This window comes from Siphateles boraxobius, unplaced genomic scaffold, assembly GCF_051911475.1.
Source record: "Siphateles boraxobius isolate OS27281-9 unplaced genomic scaffold, OSU_SipBor_1 6, whole genome shotgun sequence".
Classification (NCBI taxonomy): Eukaryota; Metazoa; Chordata; class Actinopteri; order Cypriniformes; family Leuciscidae; genus Siphateles; species Siphateles boraxobius.
The window spans coordinates 28,827,210-28,841,132 of record NW_027509186.1 but is presented as its reverse complement, the minus strand read 5'-3'; the positions used below and the strand labels follow the sequence as shown (position 1 = coordinate 28,841,132).

General features: G+C 36.4%; 1 protein-coding gene across 2 annotated transcripts in view; it reads right to left on the bottom strand.

Moving 5' to 3' along the window:
• The window catches only part of esamb (endothelial cell adhesion molecule b), a 42,600-nt gene extending 29,852 nt beyond the window's left edge, over positions 1–12,748 (bottom strand). For both annotated transcript variants that reach the window (XM_077208660.1, XM_077208661.1), the window contains exons 1-2: positions 12,642–12,748; positions 12,266–12,604 (exon numbers count right to left, since the gene is read on the bottom strand). In XM_077208660.1, the coding sequence (XP_077064775.1) occupies positions 12,266–12,332 (67 nt within the window). In that variant the 5' untranslated portion in view covers positions 12,333–12,604; positions 12,642–12,748. The remainder of the gene's footprint in view (positions 1–12,265; positions 12,605–12,641) is intronic.
• Positions 12,749–13,923: the final 1,175 nt, after the last annotated feature.

Sequence of the window (13,923 nt, the reverse complement as noted above, 5' to 3'; positions counted from 1 at the left end):
CCTGACTCATTAACCTTGTCTCATTAGACATGCTAATTGTATTCTAAATCAAAGCAGCAAAAAATTAAATGTACTTTTTTTTTGCTCTTCTTGCTCGACATGATTCAATATTAGAGTGCAGACTGGTGGCTTCTCTAAACCTTTATATCAAGCCAATGTATCAAACATTCATTGGTACAGTGTGGATTTCAAACCATTTGTTGCCTTCAATTACTTTATTTTCACTAACTAAAAATAAAGATGGAAAAAAAATCATATATAAATATTAGATGAAAACTTAGGGCATGACACCCCAGGTGAATAGGGTAGAAAAAAACAATAGCTATCACCATACTTCTCCAGTTGATTGATTACATTAAGAATAGCAAACATTTTTTGTATTACAAGTTTTATGAAATGTTATTGGTTAAATATGCAAATGAGGCATTATCTAATTAAATATGGACTACGAAAAATCGGGGTTCAAAATGTATTAAAAACCTTCAGAATATAGATAGTAATAAAACTATAAAGTTTGGTGTATGTAAGAAGTGCTACTGAAGTGGAGATTTCTGGCTCAGTGCAGGAGAAAAAACTCATTTCGAGAAAACGGCCTTTAAAGATATGTATTACAACTGAAATCTACAGACGCAAACAGATAGGTGCTATAAAAGATACACTTAAAAGTGTATTTTGGATGTTTTCTTTCTACTAATCTGAAAGAAAAAAAACAACACTTTATGAATTTCCAAAAAGCCCAAAATCAAAAAATGTACAGATACATGATACGTCTTGCCTTAAAACAAATAAGAAATGCTGCCTTGGTAACTAACTGTACTAAAAGTACTAAAATTACTAAAACTGAAATAAAAATAAATTAAAGCTACATAGAAATAATTGTTAAAAAAATATTATATATATATAATTATATATGAAAAATATGACAAACACAATTTAAGGCACATAACACAATTTAAATTAATAGCAAATTCAAAAAAAAAAATACTATAATAGTATACTAAAATAACACTGAGAGCAAACATAATTAGTTGTTTAAAAGCAGCAATTTTCACTTTTCTGCAAACATCAACTGTTAAGGTAACTGTTGAGTTACCAATATAAATGACTTAATACATAATAAATAAGGCTGGTCAAGTTCATAAAGCCATCAAGTGTCAATTCTGCAAGCATTATTTCAGGGAGCTGTTGTCGTTCTGTGGTGTGAAAGACAATAGCATTCAGTACGATTACAGTAAATGGGTTATATTATGCGAGTGTTTGTGAGCAGGAGCGATGACCGTTCCCCCGACTACTTTTTCCAGGGGCATTTTGTGGATCCTTAGGGGATTGGGCGATGTTCCTTAGGCCATGTAGCTAAGCTGCCTCTTCACACTATAATCCCATTACCAGCCCAAGCTGTCTTTACGGGGAAGAAGACAGGCCGATTCTGGCCTTAACAAACAACATTTCTTAATCTGTGACTTTTCAATTCCCTGTATAATTGCATTAGGCATTGCTAATAATTCAGAGAGTGGGTTGAAACCCCTTTTCACATGCTACGGAGGATTTCAGCAGATCTACTCTTGCTTGCTTATCTAGGTTACCAGCCAACATTTTAAAATAAGACATATTATTTGGAACTATTACAATAAAAATGCAATATTTAAATGGATCAGGAAGAGGAAAACACACAAGATGTTAAGCTAAACAAGTCTGCATATAGAAGTAACCTGTCAACTGCCATCTGTACTGAAATTAATGGAAATTTGTCACACCAGCTATGATGGATAGATGTCCTCTTTCGCCAGAAGGAAATCATTTAAAAGGGCTGTGTATCCTTTGCCCTATTTTTTGGACAGAAACCCTATTTTATATACCCGATGGTCATTTTTTATTTGATTTGAAAAAGAATAACACACTTCCCCTCCAACAACCAAACAATTCCTCACAGGCCTATACGCAGGGGTCTGATGAGGCAACGTGTTCCCCTAAATAATTGATCACACCATCAGTTCACTTTGACTTCTACAATGTTTTCTCATTGTATTTGAGATGTACTAGCTTGAGCTATTCGCATTAGACATGTTCAACAAAACAAGGACATAAAATAAGAGAAAAGTGGGTAAATGAATAAATGAATGCCCTATAGTGAGCATTTACAGCAGTCACGCATTTTCCCAAACATATTCCTAATGGTCCTTCCTCTTTCCATCGTGCTTCTCTGCTTGACAGTAACAGTCTGCTGCTCAGAAATAATAGATGCTCACCAAAACACTACTTCATTTGCCACAAAGATAGTCCATGTTAAGTCTATGAGGGAAGCCTGAGGAGATTTGCATTGCAATCTTAAAATGACACACAGGAAATCACAAAGAATTTAGCGATTCTGCTTCAGATTCCTGAACAATCCTTTTTAGAGTTTTAAGAAAAACTAAAGGAACAAAACACACAAACTTTTGGCACAAAAGCACAGTAATAATGAATTCCATAATGAGTTTGTATTATATAAAATATATTGTATTACACAACTCTGAGGCATGCCTGTCAAAAAAAAGTCTTACCACTGCAAAAATGGCGCAAAAGCATTTATGCAAACTTTTAGTCATAATGGTGTCGACTTGTATTGTGCCCGGTGAAAGAATTCAAAGAGTAAACGTTTAACAGGTGTGAGCTACTTTTGGTTTCCAGTGAAGGATTCTGTCCGTTTCTACCAACCACCAGAAGCAAATGAAGTACAGGTAAGAAAGCTGTTGCCATAGTCTTCCATTTTCACCTTAATGTGGTTTAAAAAGTAGACATACAATTTTCAGTGATAAAACAACCCTTACAATAACTGTTCTGTTAATAACCCTCTGTCGATCCAACTGTCCGTGGGTGAGGATACAAAAATACGGAAGTATAATCTGTTTTCACTAAACCCCTGAAGCTAACGTGAATAAACGTGAATTTCTCTGTCCATGCAACACAGAGAATGAGTAAACTTTTTCAAATTAAATACATAACAGACATTGTAATAACAAAGCGGGTTGAAAATTGGCAAAGTTACACTTTTAACAGAAATTGTGAATGTAGATGAGGGAAATATCCAGGGTACTTCATGTTTATGTGAAAGCTGTGAACATAGGCGAGATAAATGAAAGTCACTCTCCAGAAAAAAAAAACACCACCCAAGTAGCCTGCTTACATTTCATTTGTAAAGCAAAATAGTGAGCCTCTCTTTACCATAACAGAAGCTCACTGCTAACTTATCAGGCTTTATGTTACAAACTTTGACAATCAAACTATTAAGGGCAAATGGTTAATAAACTCACTGAGCCCAATGTACACAGCACAATTTCCACAGCAGAATGTAGAGCACTCCAAACCTCCACAGACTAGGATGCCGGGCTTATCAGGTCCGAGCAGGTTTCACAGATGCTGCTCTGTGCATGGAACTGGGACTACATCAATTTAGCAACCAAGCTGGGGAAAATTGAGGCCTGACCGAAATGAGAAGGTAACACATCTTTGAAGATGACAACTAATTTTCAGCTGGACGCATTTGCTATGGAGCCTAAGTAAAAAACAAAAATCCAGACTGTACTTTTGAGTAGTTTATAACTTTAAAAATTTGCCATATTTAAAAAAACAAAATACTGTATGTATGGATATACATACAAACATATTGTACACACACACAAATAGTTCTGTTTGGGATCAGTAAGAATTTTAATATTTTTCAAAGAAGTCTCTTATGGTCATTAAGGATGCATTTATTTGATTAAAAATACAACAAAAACAGTAATGTTGTGAAATATTATTACATATTACAATTTTTTTTTGTATTTTAAAGGTGGGGTAGGCAAAAATTTTAAATTATAAACCCTTTTTGTTATTCTGGTTGAAACTCTTCTCCGAATGCAATGATACAATATCCTACCTGCCTGTCAACATATGTATTTCCATACCTCCTCGTGTGCTATGCAGAGTTAGAGAGACAGTCACAGAGAGCCGCAAACAAACAGCAGCCGCCTTTTACAGTTCCTCCTAAACCAAAACAGCGAGCTTATGCTGCGTTCACGCCATGTCGTAACCTTAATTATGAGATGGCAACCCATGATATTTTACCCCGAGCTGTTCATGTCCTCAGACTCCGATTTATGCGTTTCTATGTCAACACTATCAATGCAAAATTAATCTGTAGCTCAGTCAAGTGGCACAAGTAACAGCTCTGTAAGTACTTTACCTTTATTAGGGGCCAAACACCGAAGGTGCTAGGGCACCTATTGTAATTGTTCGTTTTCTTATTAGGGGCCCAAGCCCCAAAGGGGGCAGCCCCTATTGTATGAGTTAGTTTTCTTATTATTACTTTTCCCGAATTGGAGTCAATGGCAGCCCTAACAACGGAACATAGGAAAATTATGAAATTAGGCACACTTGTAGTGATGGTAATGAATAGTTATTGTACCAATTTTGGAGTCTCTATGACCAACTCTATAGTGCCACCACAAGTTCAAAAATTCAACATTGAAATGGTTATAACTTTTGAACCCTTTAATCCAGAAAAATTAAACTTACAACACCTAATTCCACTCATTATGGTGATCACAATCAATCAATGTCTTACATTAAGACTCCGCCCAGTACAGTAGTGGCCATTTTGTAAAGTACAGTATTCAGTTTATTTTTCTACTCCTCATTCAAATTTTGTTCAATTCTTACGAAAATTGGCTCAGATGATCTTTGGACTGAGCTGCACGGAAATGACTGAACCAATTTTATTTTTTCATCTTTGTTCAAAAGTTATGATGTCTCGAACTTAACAAGGTCAACCCAAAATTGGTTCATAGGCTTTATCACAGCCAAACTTTGATCAATCGAAACGGAAATTGGTACGCTTCATTGGGGCCATGATATGAGGGTCCATGCCAAAGTTGGGAACAGCGCCACCTACAGGTCATGAGATCTGGAAAATAGCTATTTTGGCCAATAACTTTTGAACAGTTTTTCAGAAAATCATGATATGTCTATAGATTCCTTGCATCATACCGAATCCAGGATTGGATGAACCACGTGTCCGCCATTTTAAATTTTGTCATAATTTGCAATATCTTTTAAAATGTTTTACATATCTTTACAAATTTTGGTATGTATGTGCAATATCAAAATTAGTTTATAAAAATAAAAAAAATATCTCAAGCGTGCTTTGTCCCTGCATGATCATAAACAGCCTATCATATGCTACGAGTGACAAGTCAACAGCCAATAATTGAACAAGTTGCTTTGCTGCGGGGTTCTGTTGCGCCATCGCCATGTGACATCAGAACACATGAACTCATCCAAAAATTAGTCAATAACTTTTGAACAGTTTTTCAGAAAATCATGATATGTCTATAGATTCCTTGCATCATACCGAATCCAGGATTGGATGAACCACGTGTCCGCCATTTTAAATTTAGTCATAATTTGCAATATCTTTTAAAATGTTTTACATATCTTTACAAATTTTGGTATGTATGTGCAATATCAAAATTAGTTTATAAAAAAAAAAAAAATATCACACTCACAAACATGCTGCTATACTAAATATCAACACATACGCATTCTTGCTTGTGTGATGTAGCTTAATTTCGGATTTAATAATTACTGTCTTTGGAACTTTAACTGCTATTTTGGGGATTCAAAATGAAGTCATTGCTGTGATACATGCTGCAGGTTCTGACTGCTGCCCCACAAAGATGACTGCGAGCTCAGCCCCATCATGGCTGATTATTCTCTATAATTACATTTGCAGGTGATGGGTGCACAGCATGGCCAACCTCTTCAACCTCAGATATTATCTCATATTGCTATTGCTATTCCTCATCCTTCTGGTACATCAGAGTAATTGCTGCTACTACTGCCAGAGGGATGCCATAATAAAAAGACCTCATAGATAAGAGTTAAACACATGCGGCCCCCCTCACAAGATGTCTGTCACGAAGAGTCATTTCGATGAAGGACGGACAGATGGATTTGGATCATCTGCACAGATGTAGCAGTAGGGAGAGGGGGAGTTTTAATAAGAGCTCAGGAGAGATGGGGGTGAGATGTTATGCTCCATCACGATAAGAGAGAAGAGAACGGATGTCTCCATGGCAGATCAGGGACAGTGAGGGCAGGGGGGAAAGGCAGATGAATGCTTAAAATAATCAGTGGTGTAAATCTGCAAGGTGTAACAGATGCTCCTGGTGTATTCTGAGGTGACTGGCCCGGATCGGATCCTTTAGGCCCTTATTAGCCTCGCTCGACCAGGTCTAGCATGCCTAAATCCAGGTCACATCTCCTAAAAAAACAAGATTCCTACCATTCCTCTCGGACTATCCAGGGTAACGAGGATTACATGCCTCTAGGACAAATCTTGCCTCTAAAGCATCCTTTAGGATCATGTACAGTAATGAATAGCATAGACTAAAATTATATATTGGGTGGTTTACTTACAATTTCACTACATTAGTCCTACAAAGCACAGGCTAAAAAAAATATCACATGTAAAATCACGTGATATTGTAGTACTTAAATCAAGGGACCCTTTCACTTTTCCGGGGTTCTCAGAAATAGAAGTTGTCATAGTTGGGTAAACTTCTATGATAAATGCAAATGCAACGTTCCAATTTGCTCCAATAGCAAAACAAAGAAATCCATGATAGCATTTCTATGACTTTACTCCATGATTTACTCACCCTCAAGCCATCCTAGGTGTATATGACATTCTTCTTTCAGACGAATACAATCGGAGTTATATTAAAAATGTCCTGGCTCTTCCATGCTTTTAATGGCAGTGAATGGCCATATATTTTTAAATCAAAAAAGTCAAAGTCCATTCATCCATGATAAAAGTGCTCCACACGGCTCTAGGGGGTTAATAAAGGCCTTCTGAACTGAAGCGATGCATTTGCGTAAGAAAAACACCCATATTTAAAACTTTATCGACTAAAATAACTAGCTTCCGGCAGACGGCCGTACGGCGAAAGAGTAACCCTTGACCTTGACGCACAACTTAATGACGTACTTAATGATGTTTGTTTGAACTGCAAAAGGCGTCAAAGCTTACGTTACTCCTACATCCTACAGTACGTCATACATTGTGTAAAGTGTTACTCTTTTGGCGTAAGTGGACTTGCGTAGGCCGTCTGCCGGACGCTAGTTATTTTAGTCGATAAAGAACAGAGTATAGTGTTATAAAACATTAAAGGAGTAGTTCACTTTTTAAAAAACCTTTGCTGATAATTTACTCACCCCCATGTCATCCAAGATGTCCATGTCTTTCTTTCTTCAGTCGAAAAGAAATTAAGGTTTTTGATAAAAACATTCTAGGATTTTTCTCCATATAATGGACTTCATTGGGTACCAAACGGTCCAAGGTCCAAATGAAAGTTTCAGTGTAGCATTCAAAGAACGAAATGACTCGAAAAAAGATTTGTTCATTTTGATGAACGAGTTTGAACAGGAGAGTCACGAACGTGCATCACAGAACAGAGCAAGGCGAGCATTTGTGCTTATAAAACTTAAACTTTTTTATTTATTTTATAAATGACCGATCTTTTTGCAAAATAAGACCCTTATGCATCGTCTGGTGTCGTTTAAAGCCATTTGAAGCTGCACTGAAACTTTCATTTGGACCTTGGACCTTTTGGTACCCAATGAAGTCCATTATATGGAGAAAAATCCTAGAATGTTTTCATACAAAACCTTAATTTCTTTTCGACTGAAGAAAGAAAGACATGGACATCTTGGATGACATGGGGGTGAGTAAATTATCAGCAAAAGTTTTTTAAAAAGTGAACTACACCTTTAAATTAATAAATAAAATAAATAAATGAATAAATAAAAAAATGTAGCTAGATTTACGATGTTAATAACTGTGGAAACTGGTTTAGGCCCTAACTGCCAGGGATCTGTCCATCCTAACAAAAGGATAAGCTTATCTGTGTCTAATCCCACTGAAATAGCTATTTCTCCTCAATAATCCCCATAAAACATACTCTGAGCATATAATGATGCTATAGAAGTGCCTATGGCATATATTGTAAAGCGCTGGAGTGTATAGTCAGCTAGTTTGCAGTTTCCCCAGGTGTCTCTGAAGCCCACACAGGCACACAGCAGTGTGCCCAGAGGACCCATGGCCTCATTTAGATGGCAGAGTTCTCATTACTGTATCCACTTTCCCAACTTACACCTGCTGTAAAACAGCGTCGACCTCGCCTACGCTTCGGAAAGCGACACAACGGCACCTTTGAACATGCAGCGGGCTCTCAAGGGAAGTGCAACTATGATGCCATGTTGGTCCGCTGTTGAAATTGTATGCAAGTTTATAAACAGATTGCAATTATAATTATTTGAGAATCATGTTGAGAAAACTGCATGGCAAGGGCGTCAGTTCTTTTCGCTGCATTACTTCCCGCAGGTGGCAACAGGGCTGCAGGTGTGATATGGCAGCACTTACATGAGATGCTGTGTCTCATCTAAAGCATTAATGAGAGCTGAATCTGTCTCTTGTCTCAGATCTGTCAGGATGATTCTTGACAGATGAATGTGAGCATAATGGTTTTCAGGTATATACTTCCCTTGTAAATCCTTGAGTTAATAAGAGCTGCACATCCAGAGTAAAAGACAATGTAGTGTAAGTAACATTTGAAGCAAAAACAGCCGACCATATAGTGAATTCCAAATATATGTAAATAGGACTGGATGGTATAACAACAGAGACATGCCATCCAATAGAGACTTATATTTATATATTGTATACTATCATAGATCTATTCGCACAGATAGTGGAAAGGACCTTATCACATGTTAAAGCAATGAAAAAATAGGAAGTAAAGCAAAAATACGTTGTGACGTGTTCCGCAAATGTCAACATGAAATGTTAATAGTACAACATTCAAAATTTAAATGCCGTGTGAGTCACAATTTAGAGTCAGAATTATTTTTATAATATTAGATTTACCATTTTAAAGGGGTAATGAATTGAGATATCAAGTTTCCTTGATGTTTTAACATGCAAGAGGTCATCGCATATAAAAACATCATGTAAGTTTCAGAACTCAAAACTTTCTTGTTAGTCCCAAAACAGCCAAGCTCTGAAATCGACTTGTTTTGGATTTTGCCACATTATGACGTAGTAGTGTGATTAAAGACCAACTCTGCAGAATCAGATTAATGCCTACTTGTACATCATGGCATCTTTGGCGGGCCCACTGGCGCGTTAGTGAGATGCGGAGAGATCCGCCGATCTCTTCCCAAGGATCCTAATGCGAGGAAAGTGATTATTTATTTTCAACTACATGTGAATGTTTCAGTAGAGCATTAATTGTTTTTTCGGTACATTTCACTGTGGATTTTTAGGCAAATCAGTTGAATTTCGGTGCAGAGTTTGCAAACAGACTTTTACTGCAAGATATGGACCCGACAGTAATGCCGCAACATGTAAGAAAACGTGTTAATTTTAATGCCTAGTCTGTGATCAGTGATATCTGATAGGCTATGTAATGATTCATGTACAGTCAGGCGTTCTTTGTCTTGCTGTTTAGAGTACGTTTATCAAGCCAGTGACTAAATGGTCAACTTTACATTGTTTCACTTTATTATATAAATTATATATATAAAGCGATCAAAGAACCCTCCCTTTATAATCTCTGGCGCTGTCAATCACAGCACGAGTTTATCAGTGTATACTGCACAATGAATCTCTTATTTACACAGTGTTTGCACTGTTATGATGAAAGCATTCCAGATATTGAGTTGCATTGACAAGATCACTGCATTCATGCGCTCAACAGACATATCTGTCATAAGCTACAATGTTCATCGCTGCAACCTTTCATGAGTTCCGAGTAGATATAAATATAATGCTATAATCAACACTTTTCACAATTAGTTAATTTCGACAGCTGTAACAGTAAAAACGTAGTAAAGATTTTGAGAGCATCCCACGTGCAATACTTATTTCATATACAGAGCGTTCAATCTGCCAAAATCAGGGTAGAAAATTGCCTTTTATTTCTAAAATATGACAATTTTTATGTTAAAATCACACTTACATTATAAGTGCACCTAAGGAAACATTATACAGAACTGCAGTTTATGACCCCTTTAAGTCTTAGTTTTAGCTCAATTGTTACATAATGTGCAGCTGTTCTTGCAGTTTCAGACTTTCATTTATTTGTTATGAATAATCTAATGTTTAAGTTTGCTTCCATCCAAGTTTAAAAAAGAGAAAGTAATCAAATTATTAAGTTTAATTTGTGAAGTTTTTAATTCCCAAGATTATCCAAAAATAAGCATTGCCACAGGGTTACATAAATTATACCCTTTTTCCCCAAATTATACAGTGATTTAAACTATTACCATAATCATGTAAAATCTATGTCCAAGTGCCCAAATATATCTTATAATTATCATGTATCAGGACAAATCAAAAGATTGATTCCAACAATAGATTGGTGTCAGGGTTAATGAATTGAAACATTGATTTTTTTTGTGCCATTATTGAATGTTCTTTGCTGTGCAGGGGGCAAACATAATTGCCTCTGGTAGGTGAGGATTACAGTTTCTAACGATGTCTGTTGTGAAGGCCCAGTGATCCGCACTCAATTACAGCCATTGATTATCCACCTCTGGCTTTTCAGAGGATGAAACAGTTTGTTTAAACATCCTGCAATTTGCTACAGGTGGTTTCGAGCATAGAGAAAACAAATATTTGAAAACATTTTTGATTGGTAAGGACGACATAAGTATGGAGAGTATTAAATGTTAGACTTATTTCTTCTCTGAAAATATAATCACAATTGAACTTGTGCATTCTTGGAAAGCAGTTAAGATATTTGCACAAAGGTTGTACGATCACAAGTAGCTGTAACCCAGGGACCAGAGAGCCACATTGACCACAACTGAATACTTGTTCAAGGGACTTAAGCCATCTCCTGTGGGGCTTTTCCTTTAAATCGGTGTGGAGTGTATTTAAGCTGGTATGGATTAGAACGCGCTGGATAAATGGAATATAAATCCGGGGCATTTTCATTTTCCGAAAATTTTAAGATGACAGCAGTCACTAATAAGCCAAACGTAAGTTTTATATTTATTAATAAATAAGGGGCTGTGTCTAAATTTGCAGTCTACATATAAAATGCAACCTTCAGACCACCTTCAAACCTTGAGGTTTGTCACATACGAAGTAATTTCTTAATTAGGTGTAATATTCTACAGGCTACCACAAAAAAGTGAATGTACAATCAGTGTAGTAATTTTGCAATGCACAATAGGTGGCAATATTCTTTTGGGGGTCATTAAGACAGGGCACACAAAACAACTAAAGATTTGCAGGCGGCAGCAATGTCATCTGGCAGTTTCCCCATTATATGGCACATTCTCCATATAATGCGATAATGGTTCCTCCCTGGAGGTACAGAAAACACCACCACATCAGCAACTTGCCATGTTGGAAGCATAGACCAAAACCCTGACAAAGCAACCAATACCTGTTTAATAAATCTCACTACATTTCAAAATATCCCAAAGGTTATGAGGGCATGTGAATGCAATTTTGTTATATTCAACCTTGTCAAGGAAACAAGAATTGTGAGTTTTGGAGCTCTAAAGGAAAAACTGCAGCACATCGACACAGTTTAATCTCGTCAGCCAGCACTGAAAATGAATTCGTACCTTGTTCTTGCATGCAAAAATTCAACAGATTACAAGCTCCTCTGACTTGAGGCTTGTTGGAGATTAGTCAGGAGGACAATGGTCATATCACAGTGCCAGGAATCACTGTCACTACTTTCAAGCATTGGCTACAAATGGCTCTATCATGTCAACATAACACCTTATTTAAGGCTAAGGGAATTTCAAGATTGAAGTCATTAATGTGATGACTTCCCATTACCAATGAATAGCATGGCTTTATACTTCAGGATAAAATATGCTGTTAAGAAGTAAAAGTCTGTTTAAAAATAAAATAATAGGCCTATTTCATAACTACAAAAACATTTTTATTATTGATGTTAGCTACTTTCCATCAACTTATTTGAAATTTTGCTTGATTTTAACACATTAAACACTACAATATTAAAACGTTATCTTATTGTATAAGAAAAATGTAATCACGTGAGATAAACAAAACCTAATAAATATGATTTGAGAGTTCACTAATGATATATCCTAGTCTCTTTTAACTTTCTCAGTTAGCCCAACACAGCATCAACAGACGTAAGATTTGCCCGTTTAGAAGCTATTTCTACTGTATAGAGTAAGCTGATATTTGTCTTACCTGGAAACACCCACAGTAAGGTGAGAAGCAGAAATGTTGGAGGTCTCCAGTCCATCAGCCTCTCCATCGCTCCTTTCGAAGCGCCCGCTCGCGCGACAACTCATATAGCATCTAGTGATAGTGATACTCTCTCGCTCTTCGTATTCTGCATGAACTGTCTTCTGCCTTACCTCGCTCGTTAAAATTAATATTTAGTTTGAGTAGGCTATATCAATTCACTCAACCCCGACAGAAGAACCCGAATCAAGCTTGTAAATTTCCTCCTCTTCTCTCATACGCGCTGCTTAGACTGGAGAAGTGCTCTTTGTAAAGCGTCGGTGCTTCCTTCCTTAAAATAAACTCTGTGGATATTTAATCAAGTATTTTCATTCATAACCTCTGTGGATATTTAGTCAAGTATTTTCATTCATAACTGAAGTTTTTAGTAGTTCTTGGAGGGTACGAAGCGAGTCTGTCACCTTCCACTAGCAAGTCTAGATCATGTTCTTGAAGCCACGCCCCTTTCTCTCTACAGGTGTTACGAGCTCCTCGATCATTCCATCTCTGCATTACCCGGAATAGCCAATTAATCCAAAAACTATTTAAATGTAATTTTTATAATATTATTTTATAATTATATATATATTACATTGATATTTAATAATATTGTATTGCAACAAACAAACAAACAAAAAACACTTACAAGGTAAGTTCAAAAATGAATGTATAGCCTACCATCTTTGGTCCTTACAACACTACCAGGACCAAACACGCACAAAATCAACTAATAAATTCATCCTGACATAAGACAACAAAAAAACGTGCAACAAAACCAACTATTTAAAAAAAAAATACTATACAGCATTGTAATAAAAAAAGCTGCATTTGGGATTTTTCTATGGTTATTTGACCAATTAATTTTCAGTGTACGTTTCTTTCCGACTCAATTGGTGCAACCAATTCTGGCGTAGGCTATGCATTGTGACATGAGTTGATCTGTGATATTAGGCTAATCAGTATAGGCTACAGGAGAAGCCATATACAGATCCTGAACAAAGCTCATTCTCACCCTCTCAGATTGTCCGGTTGCCATAGAAACACATCCGAAGTTCATGCATTAGGGCTGCTCAATTATTAGGAACTGGTGAGCTCAGGTCTTTGATTGTCTTGTCTGAGCTTTACATCTAACTTGGAACTACAGGTACAACGTGTCAGGCACAAAGACTGTGATTAAGAGAAAATGGTCATATAAGTTTTGGTAGAAGAACATGTTGTGTACGCTTCAGTTATTCAGCTTTAAACTATAGCCTGCCGTACAAATGTGTACCGTTTCCTGACAATAATTTTCAAACCGTGACATAAGTATATTTTAAATTATGAAATTTATAAAACAACTGAATAGCTTCGTCAAAGTCAAATGACCTTTCACACAACCGACACATTTTAAATATGATATTATAGTATAAATATAGATTTACAACTTGCAAAATATGGAATACAATACTAGGAAAAATATTTGTCTGTGGGTGTCACCAATAAAAACAGAGAATAAAGAGTGGCAGGTGCTGTCACCACTGCTACTTCAGAGAGAAGAGCAAAAATGATCAGATCTTAGGGTTGTTGACTGATGAAGCAGTGACAATATATACAAATATTTTACAGGCTGTCAATGTTGTGTA